This window comes from Zingiber officinale, chromosome 6B (assembly GCF_018446385.1).
Source record: "Zingiber officinale cultivar Zhangliang chromosome 6B, Zo_v1.1, whole genome shotgun sequence".
In the NCBI taxonomy this organism is placed as follows: domain Eukaryota; kingdom Viridiplantae; phylum Streptophyta; class Magnoliopsida; order Zingiberales; family Zingiberaceae; genus Zingiber; species Zingiber officinale.
The window spans coordinates 45824958-45843813 of record NC_055996.1 but is presented as its reverse complement, the minus strand read 5'-3'; the positions used below and the strand labels follow the sequence as shown (position 1 = coordinate 45843813).

General features: G+C 38.3%; 1 protein-coding gene across 4 annotated transcripts in view; it reads left to right on the top strand.

Annotated features, from left to right (window-relative positions):
• Positions 1-18300, top strand: part of LOC121992391 (probable polygalacturonase) — a 45944-nt gene extending 27644 nt beyond the window's left edge. For all 4 annotated transcript variants that reach the window (XM_042546723.1, XM_042546720.1, XM_042546724.1 and 1 more), the window contains 2 exons: positions 17352-17422; positions 17523-18300. In XM_042546723.1, coding sequence (XP_042402657.1) covers positions 17352-17422; positions 17523-18160 — 709 coding nt within the window. In that variant the 3' untranslated portion in view covers positions 18161-18300. The remainder of the gene's footprint in view (positions 1-17351; positions 17423-17522) is intronic.
• Positions 18301-18856: the final 556 nt, after the last annotated feature.

Below are 18856 nucleotides of genomic sequence, written 5' to 3'. Positions count from 1 at the left end.
CTTATAATGGACATAAAGCAATGGTTTGTTCTAATGGAAGGTTTCCAAGCTCCAACAAATAGCAAAGGCAAAATTCTGAAGAAGAGCAAGTGGAGCCAAGAGCATATTCAAAGATGTGAGGCCAATGATAAAGTGACCAAGCTATTGGTCAATCTATTGTCTAGCAACATCTTGAAGCAAGTGGGAGAATTTGAAGATGCCAAGGAGCTATGGAGGAAATTGGCTAAAATCCATGAGGTCTCCTCCACTGCACCAAACCAAGAAAAATCCAAAAAGGGCGACTCATTGGATCAAGACCAAGAGGAAGAGGACTCCGAAGTTGAGAGATGCTCAATTTCCGAAGAAGAAGTCCAAGAAGCGTCATCCTCAAAGGAGTGCAACCAAAAGAGCAAAGAAGGAGCATACTTTTGCTTCACATGCAAGAGGATGAAGACAAAGATGTCTCCACCTCTAGGATTGAGGGGGAGCGTCATTCACTGACACTGGATTAAGAAGAGGCTTCCACCTCCGGGTCAAATGAAGAAGAAGAAGATGGTGCCACCTTCACAAATCAAGAAAAATCAAATGGAGGATCATGTGCCACCCCTACAAGCAAAGAAGGTATAACTATTTCAATTTTAAATAATAAAAGTCACATTATATGCTTTGAGTGTAGGGGAAAAGGGCACTACAAGAATAAGTGTCCTAAATTGGCCACCTAAGGGCAAGAAGAAGCTCAAGGAGGCCGTCCCGTGACAAAGAAGAGCAAGGAGTACATAGTGTGTTTCTCTTGCAATCAAAAATGACATTACCGGAGTCAATGTTATAAGGGGAAGAATTTGACCAAGCTAAAGGAGAAAGCTCAAGTCAAGGGGGAGCTCTCAAGAGTAAACCCAAGGTATCATTTATTGAGCATATTCCTTTAAGTAATGATAAAAAGCATGCTAGGAATAGTTTATATCATTTCAATGCTATTTATCATGAAAATATGAAGCATGATAGGGTTAAGGAAAATTATGTAGCTTATCATGCTAAAACCACTCAGTCTAAGGACAGAAAAATAGATAACAAATTAGACAATAATTCTAAGGATTTTAGATATAGGAGTAAAAATAGAAATGCTTAAAGGAATCAAGAAAAATCAAAATCTAAGAATTTAAAGTTGGAAAATCAAGCCTTGAGAGTAAGACTTGAAAAATTAGAAAAGATCCTAAAAAGAATGGAAAATTTCTTTAAGGGGTAAAATGAGCATAACCAAGACTTAGGAACACAAAAGTTATCAAATGATCGTAGAGGTTTGGGATATAAACCTAAGGCTAAGAAGGATGTGGCTTCGTACCATAGGATTCCATATAGTTATGGAACCAACCCTAGGTATAGGGGTCAAGTCAAAGATATAAGGAAAACTATCCCTAGAAGTATTTTTGCCGAGATCGACTAAGACTTTTAAGAAGTCAAAGAAAGTCACCAAGAATGTCACAAGCTAGAGTTGACCTAGAGAAAGTGATCAAGGCTTCTAAGAAGCCTAGAAAGGTCATTAGGAAGGTAGCTAGGGAAGTTATCCCTAGTGAGTGCCTAGAACATCCAAGGAGCACCAATAGATTTTGGGTTCCAAGGAGCATATTCTCTGCACCCTAGATGAGTTTAGAAAGTGTCAATTCTAAATGGGTAGGGTGGTTAACCCAACCTTGATAAAGTTGACACTTGGAGGCATTTTCAAGGTTTTTGTTAATCTTTGAAAATGAAAAGGATTAATTGATTACTCTTTGGAAGAGTAAAATGTGCCAAACTTTGAGGAAGTTGACTTAATTTTAATTGGCACAAGTAGGAAGAGCAAAAGAAATGCCAAGTTAGATTTTGACATTTTCTTGAGAAAATGAGGGCAATCTAGGATCAATTTTAGTTTAGCTAAGGATTTAAGATACTTAGATAGATTATCTAGGTATATTATATATATACTAATTGCCATGATTGTTTGCCATCATATTCATGACATCATATTTTGCATTCATGCTTATTATGAAAAACAAACAAAAATATCATGTCATACATACATCAAGTAGCTATAGTATGTTTTCTTTTGAAAATTGCTTATTTTGATGTTTGCCATAAATCATCATGCATTATTTTAATTTCCTTGTAATTAAAGACAACGACATTTACTAACAAGTGACATCCCAGGTGGATGTTTATAATTCCTAAAATGCCTAGATAGGTATGCATGATTCCTAGTTTAGGGCAAAACCAAAATCTATATCTCACAAAGATTATAAGACATTTAGTTAGTGCACATCAGATACAAGTGAGATGTTAGGATAATGAACAAAACTCAAGGTGTTAATTTAGTACATTTATTTGAGTTTTGATTTCATCAAAACATATATTTATGTATACTTCAATCATTGGGAAAGCTAATGTACAAATCATGTGCATTGAGCCCAAAGAACATGCTTGGAAATTGGTTTTGGAAAACATTTTAAATATACTTTGGAAAACCTTGGTGAAGGCTATTTTTTGATAGTAATCATCATTGAAAAGTTAGACACAAACTAGAAGAAAATATTGAAGTTTTTAAATTTGTGTCAATCTTTGAAATTAGGAAGATTTTCTTAGAAAATTATTTTTTCATGATAGTATATACCCTAAATAATGTCTACAGGAATTTTCACGATTTTTAGAATTTTGTAGAATTTTTAGGGCATTTTTGAATTTAAGCTGAAATTCATTTTCAGGAAATTAGAAATCCAATCAATTAACCAATCGATTGGGCAGTTTTAATCGATCAGTCGATCGATTGAAATTGAGTTTCTCATGAGCAGAGGCTCGCGGAATCGATTAGCAGATCGATTCAACTTTGCTGAATCGATCAGTCGATTGATTCAAGCGATTTCTCTGTGAATAGAAGCTCGCGGAATCGATTGAAATGGTGCCAATCGATTGAGTCCCAACCCTAATCGATTGAGAAGGCTGATTTTGGCTGGGAAAGTTTGATTTCAACACTTTAAGTCATTTTTAGTCTCTTTAACCACTTCTAATCCCTTGGAATATATTTATATACATTTAAGGGTAGTTGTCATGATGAAAACAAGGAGAAATGGTTAAGGAACACTAGGTTGATGTTTAGGATGAGGTTGGTTTCAATATTAAATCTTTTAAACATCAAAACTTCAAGTTTTGGGTTTCCTAAAGGTTTAGGGATTCCAAGTCATTGTTGGTGCAATGACAGAAGTCTGGAGGATGTCTTTAGGGGGAGCCACTCTTTAAGGACAAGAAAATTATTTTTCAAAACACTATGGAAGGTGGTTAACTTTCGTTAGAGTAAATGCTCAAGGTTAAGCATTTAAAAATAATGGAGAGTGGATATCTTCATTATTGAGTTGTAAATACTCTTGGATGAGCATTGTGAGGTGGTTTAATGTTCAAGGGTGAGCATTGGATACAATGAAAGGTACGAGACCTTCATTGTAGTGTTGTGAACAACGAGTAAAGTTGTGAATAACGTATGAGTAACTCTTCAGGGGGAGAGTTTTTGATGTGTGCCAGAGGGGGATAATGTAGGGTTTAAGTTAGACCTTCATTATCTAAAGACATAGTTTGCCCTCTAGGAAAGGGGGAGAATGAAGGAAACCCTCATTCATGCTTTGGCATGAAGAGAAGTTAAGGCTATAGGATTAGCCTAACTTAAAGATATTGTCAAACATCAAAAGGGGGAAATTGTTGGTACAATATCCCCTAAGTCAAGGTTGACCAGGTTGACTAAGTTTGAGTTGGCTCAAGCTAGAGTCTTGATGTTTCGGTTTCGATGTTTGACAATATATGGAGATTGCAGATACAATCGTTCGATTGGGGAGATTGTTGGTGCAATTCTCCTATGGTCAAGGGATGACCAGTTTGATGTGAAGAAGAGTCAAGTAGGTCAAAGTTGATCGGATATTTGACTGGGAAAGTCCTAACTGAAGGTTAGACAGTTGGGAAAATCCTAGTGAGTGAAACTAGGTGAAAGTCTCAATGAGTGAAGCCGGGCAGTGTGAAAATTTTGGTGAGTGAAGCCAGGTGAAAATCCTAGTGAGTGAAGCTAGATGAAAGTCCTAGTGCAGGTGAAAGTCCCGGTGAGTGAAGCCAGGCAGATGGAAAGTCCTAGTGAGTGAAGTTAGGCAGATAGAAAGTCCTTGTGAGTGAAACTAGGCAGATGAAAAATTCTAGTGAGTGAGTGAAGCCAGCACATGGAAATCCAGGTGGGTCAAGGTTAACCGGACACCCGGTGTTGGGAAGTCCAAGTAGGTCAAAGGAGTGACCGGATATTTGGCACAAGGAAATCCAGATGGGTCAAGGGTGACCAGACATATGATGGAGAAAAGTCCAAGTGGGTCATGGAGGACTGGACACTTGGCACGAGACGGTAAGTCCAAGTGGGTTAAGGCTGACTGAACACTTGGCACGAGGAGAAAAGTCCAAGTGGGTCAAAGGATTGACCGGACACTTGGTGAAGGAGCCCCAACAGGTCAAGGTTGACCGGATGTTGGGTTTGGGAGCTCTAGACTTCACTCAGGCGAGCTACGAGCACAGAACGGTCCCCAATCAATCAGCCGATCGATTGGGCACCGCCAATCGATTGGTCGATCGATTGGGGGCTGGTTTTCTCGTGAGGACACGAGGAAGCCTGAATCTATCTGTCGATCGGTTCAAGTCGTTTCTAGCAGAGTACAGAGGTTCTCTGAATCGATCATCCAATCGATTCAAGCCTCCCTAATCGATTGGGATATGATCGTTGTGCAGGAAGCGAGTGATGGATGGTTGCGATTGCGTAGATGTGATGTGGCAATCGATTGGGAGTAAGCCCAATTGATTGGGAGCCTTAGAAGCGCAGAGTATAAAGCCGTGGCGAGTTTCTTCTTAGTCTCGCTCTTGACACAACGTTCTTCCAATCTTCACACAACTTCTCCGACTACTCTCCGCCAGTTCTTGGAAGCTCTTGGAGACAAGTGCTGTTGCACTTCCAAGGTTCAAGGGGCATCTACAAGCAACAAGAGAGCAAGAAGAAGGTTTTTCATTTATATTCTTTGTGTTTTTCTTCTTGCGTTGAGTTGTATGCTTGTGTGAGTGTTGTAAGAGGTTTCTTCACTTCTGGTAGTACGGAGGAGTTTCTTTCTTAGCGGAAAGTGCTCGTGTGTGTAGATCCTTGGATTAGTCACCTCTTCTTGAGGTGGATACCAAGTAAATCTTTCGCGTTAGCATTGTAAGAGTATTTCGTGTTTCATTCTACTGCATATCATCATCACGAAGCAGGACAACGAGAGCGACGAGCTATTCACCCCCCCTCTATCTACAAATCGACCCTATAAAAAATATTGCTCACTTTATGCTAAAATGGATAGGAAAAGATAGATTACTAAATATGCTAGCACCATAAGTCAACAATAAACCACATGAAATCTAGAATAAACATGCTAGTATTTTTATATTAAGGGCAAACAATCATGATATGATGTATGATGCAACTAGGTAAATTTTATTATACAAAAAGAAATATGATGAAAACTAATCTAAATCCAATATATTTCCAGACTTAAACTTTTCATTGTCTCAATAAAAACTAGAAATATAATATGGAGGAGGTTTTAAAGTATGAGAATTTACCAAGTGATGAGTTTACAATTGTTGAGACATTCATATGCTTAAAAATACTCCTTTATCTGATATCCACACACCTCCACAACATTGAATCTTACAAAATGGAGACAGACAAGAAAAACTAAGTAGAGAATCTGGGTTATTACGAAGAAAGAAAAGTAACTAAAAAGAAACTTAAAACTTAAATAAAAACAAGAAAGAAGAACTTGGGTTACCTCCCAAGAAGTACTTATTTTAGGCCATTAGCTCAATCCCTTATTTGGTTCACTTAAATCGTGATCTTTCTAGAGTGAGATACCTCTGGACTTTTCGGCTCATGGTCCAAAATGCAGAGGGAGCTTTCATCGTGGGAAACATATCGTGAGAAATTGCTCTCTCTTCTTCTCCTTAAAAAATCTCTCTAGAGTTTGGAGAAGGTGAAGTTAAAATGTCTAAGACAAGAGCGCGGTTATTACTGTTGATGTTGAGGCCTTGTTTAGAAGAAAGTGAGATATAGGAAAAACTGAGAGTGTCCAACCTTGGGGTCTCCGGCTATCCACCACTTCCCACTCGGAGGGTTGCATACTAATATCAACATCTGCCTCAATTATGATCCCATCATTAATCAAGCATGTATTAACAGGAGTTGTAACAAGAACAAGGCTGGTTGAATATGCAGCACAAGTCCTTTCATTGTCTGGAGTATCGTTGAATATGCTATCTTTATGAAAAATAATAGAGTTCTGTAGGGTTGTAAAATCATGAACACAATCACCATCAGCTTTACAATCCGTCCCCTCCAAAACGTCATTTAGCTGAGACTCCAAAGTTGGACTTAACACATCAACTTGTTGTAGGAATCGGAGAAACAAGATCCCTTATTGCACTAGGAGCTCTTTTAAATCTTGAAATGTGGTCTTCGTCTGATTGGGAGCAGGATCATCTGAGTCTTCAGTCAGTTTGCTCATCCAGTTGCAACTAATGTGGTCTACCTAATAGTGAATGATCTTGAAATTTTGATTGACTCTGATTTGCTTGAGAAGATTGCTTAATACTTTATATGCAGTTATAATCAAAATTTTGATGATACATCCAATCTTAATTGTAGTATTGAGGTGAGTCAAGGATATGCTGCTGCGGTAGTAATTGCTCATTCTCCTTAGAAATGTGCTGAAGTTGAAAGTTCTGAGTTTGATGATCTTCCCAGTCATAGCTAGAAATATTAGGAACTGAATTACATATATCTTGATGTTCAGGTTAGAATAGATGCTAAAGTTTCGTGAGAGATATAACAACCTTTTGGAAGAAGTGACATAAAGCAGCTGGATATGATGAGTTGTAACAAATCTTGCAGATGCTATCAATTGGTCCAGTGGAAGGGCTAGCTTCATTTTGGAAGAGGTGGCATATGGTAGTTGGGTGGGTTAAGCTACCACATAGTCTGCAGATATTCAACATTTGCTCGTCAATTAAATTATACTTTGCATTTAAGCCTCGAGGTTGCTAAGAATACCAATCTATGACTAAAGAAAATTTCTAGTCTCACCTGAAACAATAACAATAAAATCACAAAACACATGGAGTAGTCATAAAATTACATATGGATATAGAAGATCTAAAGTAATCATGACACTCAATCAATGTTTGTATTAATTTAAAAAAAATAAATACAAAATTTAAAAATAAAAAGAAAAATATCTAGAGTAACTCATATGTTAATAAAACAGTTTCCGGCAATGACGCTAAAAACTTGTTAAGCTACCGTAAGTGCAAAGTTACGTCGTCAATAATAAAAATATCGATCCAACAGAGATTATTGATTAAGCACTAATTGAATTCGTACGGTGAAATATCTAGACAATTGAAGGGTGGTTTTGTCACTAACACTGGAGAGAGATTGAGAAGAGATAGAGAGGAGAAAAGAGAGAGAAGAGAGGGAAAGAGTGTGAGCGCAAGTGAACAAAGAGGAGTTGGATGGTGGATAAATGATTCTAGGAGTTTGGTTTCACTATGACGCTAGTTAATGTCCTTGTCCATTGTTTATTTCCTTACCTCCATACCTATATTTTTGTAGGGTTTCTAACTTGTACCCTCAGGACGGATAGTTGGCTAGTGCATGGTGGTGTTGCCACCATGAGATCTGGGTTCAAATCCCAGCTAGTAGCCGTGCTTGCCCTTCCCCATGCGCTATTCAACTGCTCAAGACTAGTAGCTATCTGTGATTTACCTCTTCCGTGTTGGCTGGGGACTGGTTGACAGAGGAGCTGGGGCGAGCGAATTGCCTTTTGCCACCATTGTAGGGTTTCTAACTAAACTTCGGCTTAACCGGGAAGATCGGGCCGGAGAGTTTACCCAAGTTCTAGCGCTATTAAGTAAAGAAGCAATTCTAGAAAGTCCGGTTAAAGGGTTACCCTAAGGCCCCCCGGTTATACAATTCTAGAGTTATCTGATTTACTTCCTAACAGTAGATTAATGCAACTAAGTAAAAGAGGTAACATAGAAAGTTCGGTTAAAGGGTTATCCTTTGTCACAGGGCTCCCGGTCACACAAATCTAGATTACATAAGTCACTTCCTAATATTAATTTGGGAGAAACCCTCTAAACTTTAATTAGCTTCCCTGGTAGGGAATTACCCTCCGTTTCAAGGACGATACCCTAGATAGTAAGGGATACCCAATGTCACAGGGTCCCGGTTAAACAAACCAAAGTATCCCCTCTACACGATGACCAAAACCCTACGTATAAATATATTGACCTCACACACATTTCATCAAACATATATAAGCCACAACTCACATAGAACATGACATAAACACTTCATTGAATAAAGAAATGACATACACAGTTCATACATCAATCAAAACATCACAATTATTCCCTACATCTTAAATCTGGAGATTTACTCCATTGTGTAAGAAATACAATCAAGAGACAAGAAATTAAACATCCTATAATCTAAAACACGAGATAGAGAAGAGAGAAACGCTTATCTATGTGTCACTGGTCTTCTTGGATGGTATCCTAGCTCTAGAGGTGGGTGGATCGTTGAAATCAACTGGAGATGGAGGCTCTAGGGTTCCCTAAGGGGGAGAACCCTAGATTAGAACATACGATGAGTCAAAAGGGGGAGAAAGCTTCTTTTATAGGCGAGGGCATGACCCTGCCTGGCCCATGTCATAGCCGTGCCCCTAGATATGATCAGGGCATGTGTCGCCCCTAGATGGGGAGGCGACCCCTGTCTGGTTCTTCTCTGGATCTTTGGCATGACTTGTCCATGGTTGGGCTCTAGAAGGAGACACGATCGTGTGGTTTTACATGGCCACCTCCTAGACAACTGCTGGTGGAGGCACGACTTGCCCCTGGTTCTTCTTTGGAGAGGAGACACGACCATGTGTGCTGGTATAGTCTGCTCCTGGGAAGACACACGATCGTGTCTCATGGCCCTGGTGAAAGATATGGCTATGTCTCATGGCCCTGGTAAAAGACATGACTATGTCTTATGACCTTGGTGAAGTAGACATGGTCCTAGTCAAAGATATGGCCGTGTCTTATGGCCTTGTTAAGTAGACATGGCCTTGGCATGACCCTATCTCATGACCCTGGGAAGTAGACATGACCATGCTTTGCTGAATTCTCTTTCAAATTTGCTCTAATGCTCCATCTTTGCTCTGAAATGCATCCTGTCAATGAAAACAAGGAAAGAGCAGATCTCTAAATAAATATAATGAAAGTATAACATAATAATGAAATATGGTGCAATAAACATAGATTATACTTATGAAATACAAATAGTTATGTGTCAAAGAATGCCTAAAAACATATATAACTTACGTACATCACCCACCTATAACCTAAATTACAAGTGCACTCAATTCTCAGCCCACTAAGAGTTACTAGCCAAGAGGTCGTGCCTTTGGTTGTGCCTTTGGACGCGCCAAGATGCTTATTCTGAGTCTTTTGTGCAAATAGGCCTCGCCTCAAGGTCTTCCTTTTTTGTAGGTCTCCAATTATCCTTGATCCACTAAGACTTTTGGTCATTAAACATCACACTTGATCAACTTGGACTTCCACTTATCAAGTATTTGGTCTTTTTTGACCTACTTTAGTTGCCAAGTATTCAATCAATTTTAACCCACTTGAACTTCAACCATTGCACCTGCAACAATGTCAAGAAACCTCCACCTTAACAAACTATATTAATAATCACAATGCATGTCTAATTTAAACCTTTGACCACTTTAAAACTTTATAACTTCATGATCAATGGCATGATTGCACCAACATTTTGTTCATGCTACGTCACTTGGCCTTGTGAATGAAGTCATGTCTCATCAGGAAGAAGCTTCTGTGACTCAAAACCCTCAACCTCTTGGAAGATGTCTCATTACAAGTAAAAGATTTCAACTTCACGTTTTTGTAAAAATTGCAAGGTTATCACTGCATAAAACTTAATTATCTAACATAAGTTAGTAGTGCTAGATATACGCCTCAAACATAATATTAATAGACGAAAGATGTGCATTGCTCGTAAAATCGAGTGGTGGAAATTAAAGGATGATAAACAAAATATATTTAAAGAGAGAGTGTGTGCACAACTATTAGGAAAAATTGTGATTCGAAATTTTAAAATGGTGCCCAAGAGTGTACTTCGTGAGTCAAAAGAGTGTGCAACGGACAACCTATAAGTTATTATTCACTTGTAAGAATGAAACAAAAAATTAAAAAAAATATATAGTAGTCGAGAAAGAGACCAAGAAAGCGACGAGCAAAGCTAAGAATGAAACTTTTGATATAAGTAGATTAAAAGAAGGGGAAAAAGACATCTATAAAATAGCTAAAGCAAGAAAAAAACAAGAGATCTTACCCAAATAAGATGTATTAAATATGAATATGTTGGACCCCGTGGGTGTTTTGATGTGATCAACATAGTTGGTTAGGTCCTGCTTTGTGTTTGATCCCTGTGTCTGAGTGTGCAGGAGTTTAGGAGCACAGGAAGTTGAGCGGAAGACGCAGCTAGCGAGAAGGACGGCACGGGAAGGGAGCCGACGGGCTCGGTGCGTCCAAAGGACGAGAGAGCTGCGGAAGAGTACACCGGTGGGCGAGAAGAACGTGCGTGGCGTTCGAGGGACGTTAAGCCGGGGAGGAAGGCTGCTCGAGGAAAAGGCTGGAAATTAGGTTCGGGTGAACCCTATTTCGGTTGGCCGCAATCACCCAATCAATCGGAGCTTCGGAAGGAGAAAGGAAGCCAAAATGAGCTGAAGAAGCTAGCCAGAGGCGCCTCAGACCAATGCTGAAGGCGCCTCAGCTGCCTCCACTGTCTGAGGCGCCTCAGATAGCTTGGAGGCGCCTCAGACCCAGTCCGAGGCGCCTCCAAGGTTGTTTAAGGCGCCTCGGACCCAGCTAAAAGTGTCGTTTGCAATCGGATAGAGTTTTATTTGGTCAAACCTTATGGAGGCGCCTTGAACCCTCTTGGAGGCGCCTTCAACACTCGGGATAGAGTTTCCAGGAGCTATATAAAGGCTCCTGAAGGTAGGAAATATTTATGCAACTCAGTATTAGATTTCCTAGCAACTGTTGAGATTTCGAAGTGTGTAAAAGGCTTCTCTGTCTTCAGAGAAGGAGTTTTCTTACTGCGTTTTTCATCGCTTTGGATTAACAACCGTCTTGGTTGTAATCAAGTTAATTCCGGGTCTTCTCTATTTCTTTTTTCTTAATTGTTTTATTTTAGTGTTGCTATTTTTGAGTTGAAAGTTTGAGGAGGGTATAATTTTTATTTGCAGGCAATTCACCCCCCTCTTGTCGGCCTCCGCTGTACCTACATTTGGTATCAGAGCCAGACCGCCTCAGAAGGACTAACCGCCGACTGAAGCACAACGATCAAGACGATGACCGGAGCAAATATTCATCCTCCAAAGTTCAACGGAGATTTCGCTACATGGAAGCGAAAAATGGAGGTATTTTTTAAAACTGAATTTGATATACTTTTAATAATGAAATATGGATATACAGCGCCGAAAGATAAAGAAGAAAACATGTGGAGCAAGAAGGAGCAAGCCGATTTTGTCGCCAACGGAAAGGCTGAGTTCCACTTGCTCAGCGTTCTGCCACCTCAGGAGGTAAATAAGATCGGAAGCTACGACTCCGCGAAAGATCTCTGGGAAAAATTCCTGGAGCTTCACGAAGGTACCTCCGAAGCGAAGCTAGCAAGGCGCGATATCCTCCGGACCAGTTGACGAACCTCCGGATGAACCAAGGCGAGAAGGTAGCGCAACTCCAAGCGAGGATTAAAGAGCTGATCACGCAATTAGGCAACCTTGGAGAAGAAGTAAAGAACCGGGACTCGATCTGATACGCGCTCAACGCCTTCCCCAGAACTCCAGAGTGGGCATCCTTAGTAGATGCGTACTACATCTCTAAGGACTTCGAGGTAAGTACTCTAGAACAATTGTTTTCTACTTTTGAACTTCACGAATATCGAGTTGCAGAGCCCAATGGAGTAGAGAAGACTAGTCAGAACATTGCCTTAAAGGCAAGAATAAATGGTTCTGTCTCCGAAGCCTCAGTCGACGAATCCGAAGTGGCACTACTGGTAAGACGCTTCTATAAATTTTTTAAATCTAATAAATTTAGATCGCAGACAAAGAGGCATCAGCAAAGAAAAAGGACGGTTCGTTGCTACAACTGCAACGAAGAAGGGCACATCAAAGATGATTGCCCGGACTTGAAGAAAAAGGGGAAGGAGAAGGAAAAGACAAAGTACAAGAAACCAGAATCATCCAAGCACAAGAACCTGAAGGTCACTTGGTCAGATTCGTCTTCTTCCGAATCAGACGTCAAAGCCTTCTCCGGGTTAGCGATGATGGCTAACCATCTTCCCGAAGATGACTCAAGCTCCGAGATGAGCATAGATGAAGGGGGAGGAACATCAGAAGAAGAAAGCTGTAGTGAAGGGGGAGCATCACCAAGTCAGGTAAGTAAGGTGCGTAATCTAACCCCTACTCAGTCATTTCTATTTATCAAGTCTCTTTCTAAAGAGTTAGATCAATTAGAAAAAGAAAATGAACATTTGAAATTAGAGAATGCAAAATTGAAAAATGAAATTGAAAAATTGAAATCTGCTACATGTTCAAATGTTTTTCAAAAATCTAAATTAAAAATTTTTGGTAAATTAAACTGGTATATTAGAAAGCATCAAGGTCAACTTAGGAAAATTCCTAAAACTTATGTACCCCCTAGATTTTTAATTAACCCAGTAGGAAGGAATCTATACTGGATTCCAAAGTCTTTGATAAATTAGAATTATTGAAGTTAGAGCTTACAGCGAGTAAATTAAACAATGAATTTCTTTACGAAGCTTTGTCTAAGGAAGTGGTTGTTGCTCCAATAACCAAGAAGGCTTAGTGCCTCGTCACGACCTGGAAGCCGAAATATCGAAATAAAATATTTAATCAACTTTCTGGTAAAAGCATTAAAAGTTAAAAATTAAATAATACTTTGAAAGTTTTTCAAACTTTTTCTTGAAAACTCTAAAAAAAATTCATTTTTTATTATGGAAATTTTTTTAAAAATTCAGGTTACTTAGAATTTTTTTAATTTCTAAAAATTCATTTTTTATTATGGAATTTTTTTTTAAAATTCAGGTTACTTAGAATTTTTTTAATTTCTAAAAATTCATTTTTACCTAGAATTTTTACATAGAAATTCTTTCTGAAAATTCTAAAAATTCATTTTTAACTTAGAATTTTTTCTGGAAAATTCAAAAAAAAAATATATTCATTTTTACTAAGAAATTCTTTCTGTTTTAAACTTATAAATTAAAAAAAATAAAAAAATAAAAATTAAGTTTACTTGAAATTTTAAAAAAATTCAGTTTACCCCGTTTTTGCTGTGATCAAAGGGGGAGAAATAGGTACAAGTTTAGGGGGGAGTTAGGAATATTTAAGAATTTCAAAATTCTTTTAGTATTGCAAATTTTTGCAATTTTTATGCTTAAACGGTTAGTTAGTACTTTCTTTAAAATTACTATTTGTTTTTATACCCTAACTTGAACTTGGGTTGATGCACATCAAAAAGGGGGAGATTGTTGGACCCCGTTGGTGTTTTGATGTGATCAACTAAGTTGGTTAGGTCATGCTTTGTATTTGATCCCTGTGTCTGAGTGTGCAGTAGCTTAGGAGCACAGGAAGTTGAGCGGAAGACGCAGCTAGCGAGAAGGACAGCACGGGAAGGGAGCCGACGGGCTCGGTGCGTCTGAAGGACGAGAGAGCTGCGGAAGAGTACACCGGTGGGCGAGAAGAACGTGCGCGGCGTTCGAGGGACGTTAAGCCGGGGAGGAAGGCTGCTCGAGGAAAATGCCGGAAATTGGGTTCGGGTGAGCCCTATTTCGGTTGGCCGTAATCACCCAATCAACCGGAGCTTCGGAAGGAGAAAGGAAGCCAAAATGAGTTGAAGAAGCTAGCTAGAGGCGCCTCAGACCAATGTTGAAGGCGCCTCAGCTGCCTCCACTGTCTGAGGCGCCTCAGACAGCTTGGAGGCGCCTCAGACCCAATCCGAGGCACCTCCAAGGTTGTTTAAGGCGCCTCGGAACCAGCCAAAAGTGCCGTTTGCAACCGGATAGAGTTTTATCCGGTCAAATCTTATGGAGGCGCCTTGAACCCTCTTGGAGGCGCCTTCAACACTCGGGATAGAGTTTCCAGGAGCTATATAAAGGCTCCTGAAGGTAGGAAATATTTATGCAACTCAGTATTAGATTTCCTAGCAACTGTTGATCTTTCTAAGTGTGTAAAAGGCTTCTCTGCCTTCGGAGAAGGAGTTTTCTTACTGCGCTTTTCATCGCCTTGGATTAACAACCGTCTTGGTTGTAACCAAGTTAATTCCGGGTCTTCTCTATTTCTTTTTTCTTAATTGTTTTATTTTAGTGTTGCTATTTTTGAGTTGAAAGTTTGAGGAGGGTATAATTTTTATTTGCAGGCAATTCACCCCCCTCTTCTCAGCCTCCGTTGTACCTACAGAATATAATAGGGTACTAGTGAATGATGAGAAAATAAAATAGCAAGTGATATTTTCATCAACTTTTTAATAAAGGTTTATGCGATCAATTTAACTTAGGCAATTTAAGTAGGTTAGAGGGGTATAAAATTTATATTTTTATCGTAAAATTCAAACTTTATAAGTAAAATAAACTTTAATTGGGATGCAAAATAGAAAAGTGGTTGGATTAGATATTCTAATAGAAGAATGGCTTAGGGAAGCAGGATTTGAATGACTTACAAAATTATTCAATATAATATTAAAAATAAAAAATATTGAATTAATAGAGGGTGAGCACTCTAAATCTCTTGTATAAAAATAAAATAGACATATAAAATTGTACAAATTATAGGAGCATTAAGTAAATGAGTCATACCATTTAATTTTAGGAAAGAGTGATAGAAAAAAAATACTAAGGAAGGAGACTACGATAATCAAAAATGATTTTAGATTCATATATGAAAGGTTGACAATATAAACTATACATCTTCGCAAACAACTAATTGAAGTATATCTGGAAAAGAAGAACAACTTAAGTATGATATTCGTCTACCTAGAAAAAACTTATGACAGAGTTCAAGGGATATTATATGGAGAATTCTAGAAAAGAAAAGTATTAGAATCTTGTATATTGAAATGATTAAAAATATGTATGAGAATGCAATGACAAAGTGAAGATCCTAGGCAATTAACCAAAAACTTTCCATGGATGAACTCATTGGACACACTAAGACATTCTACTATGATGCTTGTTGTTTGCAGATAATATTATTTTGATAGATGAGACACTATTGCTAAACTTGAATCTTGATAGGATTTATTAGAGATGAAAGAATTTAGGCTTAATAGAATAAAGGCTGAATATATAGAATTTGAATTTAGTGATATTAGATCCGACAATTGTTAAGATAAGAGACGACGAGTTACCTGCACTCTAGATCTTAAATAATATCATATTGAATAATTTTCAATATTGCTACTATTTTTTTTATTTTCAATATTATATTGAATAATTTTGTAAGTCATTCAAATTCTGCTTCCCTAGGTCATTATTCTATCAGAATATCACTAACAATTGCAAAGTATTTTTTGTGATCGTAAAGTATCTTTAAAACTTAAAAGGAGGTTCTACAAAATGGTAGTTACACTTGCTATATTATATAGAGTTGAATGTTAGGTATGCAGAATAACTTAAGTATGCAAGCAGGAAATGAGAGTTACAAGGATGAAAATGTTAATGCGGATGTTTAAATATACGATGATAGACAGTATATGAAATACAAATATTAGATTGAAAGTTGAGGGTTACGTCTATTGAGGAAAAACTATGAGAGATGTGTTTAAGATGCCAATAAATGCTCCAGTTAAATAATGTGAACTATTACAAATACACACATTAAATGAAGATGACCAAAGAAGGCTTGGTTTACAACGATAAAGTAAGATAAAATTTATTTAAATATAGATGATATAGTAAAGGATACAACCCAATGATATTGGAGGAATTATATAACCAACTCCAGCTAGTGGGGATAATGCTTGGTTGTTGTTGTGTTTGGAACCCTAGCTTTGTGGAAAATATGTCTTGTTGAAAGGAAGAACACTTTGATTCCACATTCCATTGAACCATTAGCCTCATGGAAGAAGATGCATCTTGCGAAGGAAGAAAATGTATCTCATAGGATAAGCCTTTTCAATGTTTCACTTTGCTCATTTGTTTCACTTGGCTCATTTATTTCTAGGCGTCCATTTTGCCACTCAAGCTTAATGTGCATGTTGCCTAGTGGTTTAAGGATGTTTGTGGATGCTATAGGCCTTTTGTAACCTATTAGTTAGATTGGCTTTCCACATGCTGCCTTCTAAACTCCATCAATTGTTATATAATGGCACCCGTTTGAATGTAACTAGCACAATGAAATCAAAATTTTCTACAACTTTGAGACTAGTAGCATCTGCTGTAGATGCAGTGTGCCATCTCAAACCCTGGACGCTGCCATCGAATAATATCCCATAATCAAAGCCTTGGTCATGCTCAATGAACAGTTGAACCACTCTCTTTAGGCACCAATATGCTCGATTCAAAATTCTAATTGCAGATGCACACTTTTTCATTTGAGATGACAAAAGCAACATATAAATCTTATCTATCTGCGCTTACCTTGAGATGTGTTCTTTCCTTACGGCAGTTTCTTTTACAGTGACTATATGCTTTAGATCTGAGCATTAGGCATCCGTGAGATTACCATTAAGAATACTATCAGGATTTCCTCTTTTAATTGGAAATGTGACAAAGAAATTCTTGAATAATGTAGCAAAAGGCGATTCGCTCGCCCCAACGCATCCGCCAATTCGTCCCTAGACCAACACGGAAGAGGTAAATCACGGGTGATTACTAGCCATTAGTGCAAGTGGCAAGGTATGTGAGAGGACATGCTTGGACGCGCTGAGTTTCAACCCCAAGATCTCATGTGATAACACCCCATGTCTTAACTACCGCACCGCCCCGAGGGGACAAGAAATTCTTGAATAATGCACATACTTTCCAAGTTTAGTGACCTTGAACATGAAGATACCAGCTACTTGTGCTTATAATTGATGTTAGCGATCTCCCGTTGCAGTTTACTTCAATAGCTAAGCATTTTCTTTGCATGTAGAAACATGATGTCTATCCATTCTTATTTAAAATATTAAAGGTGGGTTCTCCATCACATTGTGCATTCTTGTCTTTGCAGCAATGTTGTTGTGAGAAATGTAACTATTTTAGCTCCTCATGATTCTCCCAACACTGATGGAGTTGATCCAGGTAATTATGTTGGTTCATTTTTACTAATGTGATAATCCAACTACATCACATATTTTTAAAACTGGTATCACTTTATCCTAAGAATCATCATATTTTGCAGATTCGAGTTTAAATGTCTGTATCGAAGATTCCTACATTTCAACAGGGGATGATTTGATTGCCATAAAGAGTGGTTGGGATGAGTATGGCATGGCTTACGCTCATCCGAGCTCTGGAATTACTGTTCGTCGAATAACAGGATCTGGCCCATTTGCCGGCTTTGCTATAGGGAGTGAAACTTCTGGTGGAATAGCAAATGTTCTAGCTGAGAACCTAAACATATTCAATACTGGAATTGGGATCCATATTAAGACTAATTCTGGAAGGGGAGGCTTCATACTGAACATTACTGTCTCTGATGTGAATCTGTGGAATGTTCGGAAGGGATTGCGGATTGCCGGAAATGCAGGAGACCACCCCGATGACCGCTACAACACTAATGCTCTTCCAGTTGTTGATAAATTGACAATAAAAAATGTGTGGGGAGTGAGAGTCCTGCAGCCGGGTTCGATTCAGGGTATCAAGAAGTCCCCATTCACACAAATTTGTCTTTCGAACATAAAACTCGACATTGCTGCAGTGAAGGCAGTTCCGTGGATTTGTTCCGATGTGAGCGGTGGTGCTCTCGAGGTGCAGCCGGCAGCTTGCACTAACCTGACCAGCACAAATGGCATGAATTTCTGTACGGGTGCTCTTTAAAAAAAAAAAAAACTCGTTTGTTTCTTCTTGCTCCCAATCTTCTGGATGAGGTATTGCTGTCGAAATTGAACACTGATTTAAGCGGAAAGATGAAGCTGACAATTATGGAGCATAATGAAATGATATTCACTGTTTTCGACTGTCAGAGTGCAAGGACTAACATCTCAAGTTGATGAATTTTAGACCTTTACCAGTGGCAAATGGAAGAAGGAAACAGAGTAAGAAAAATATAAAAATGTTATATTTGCTGAAATTGTATTATTTCCTATTATTTTTTTTCTAAGAAAAAAATTCAAAAATGTTATATTTGCTGAAATTTTCTTATTCGCTATTCTCTTAACTCCCATTGCTTGTGAAGTAAAAGAAGCCTTGGTATTTCTTTAAGGAATAGTAGGGGAAGGGTTTCTCACTTGGGTATTTATATTTAGTATTGTAATTTTAACTCTTTGTTATGGGGTATTTACAATTAATAGTACTTCCCTTTAAGTTTTCATTAAATATAATATAAAATTAAGTTTTTATTAAATATAGTAATTTTACACTTGTTATTAATAGTACTTGGTCCACTTGGGTCACTCATCAGACTCACTCGGGGCACTCGGCAGCCACTCGATAGCTTGATTCTACTTGGGTCACTCAATAGTTCTAGTAATTTGGCTTTCTTGCCAACTCGGTCTTCTTTGGCAGAATCTAGTG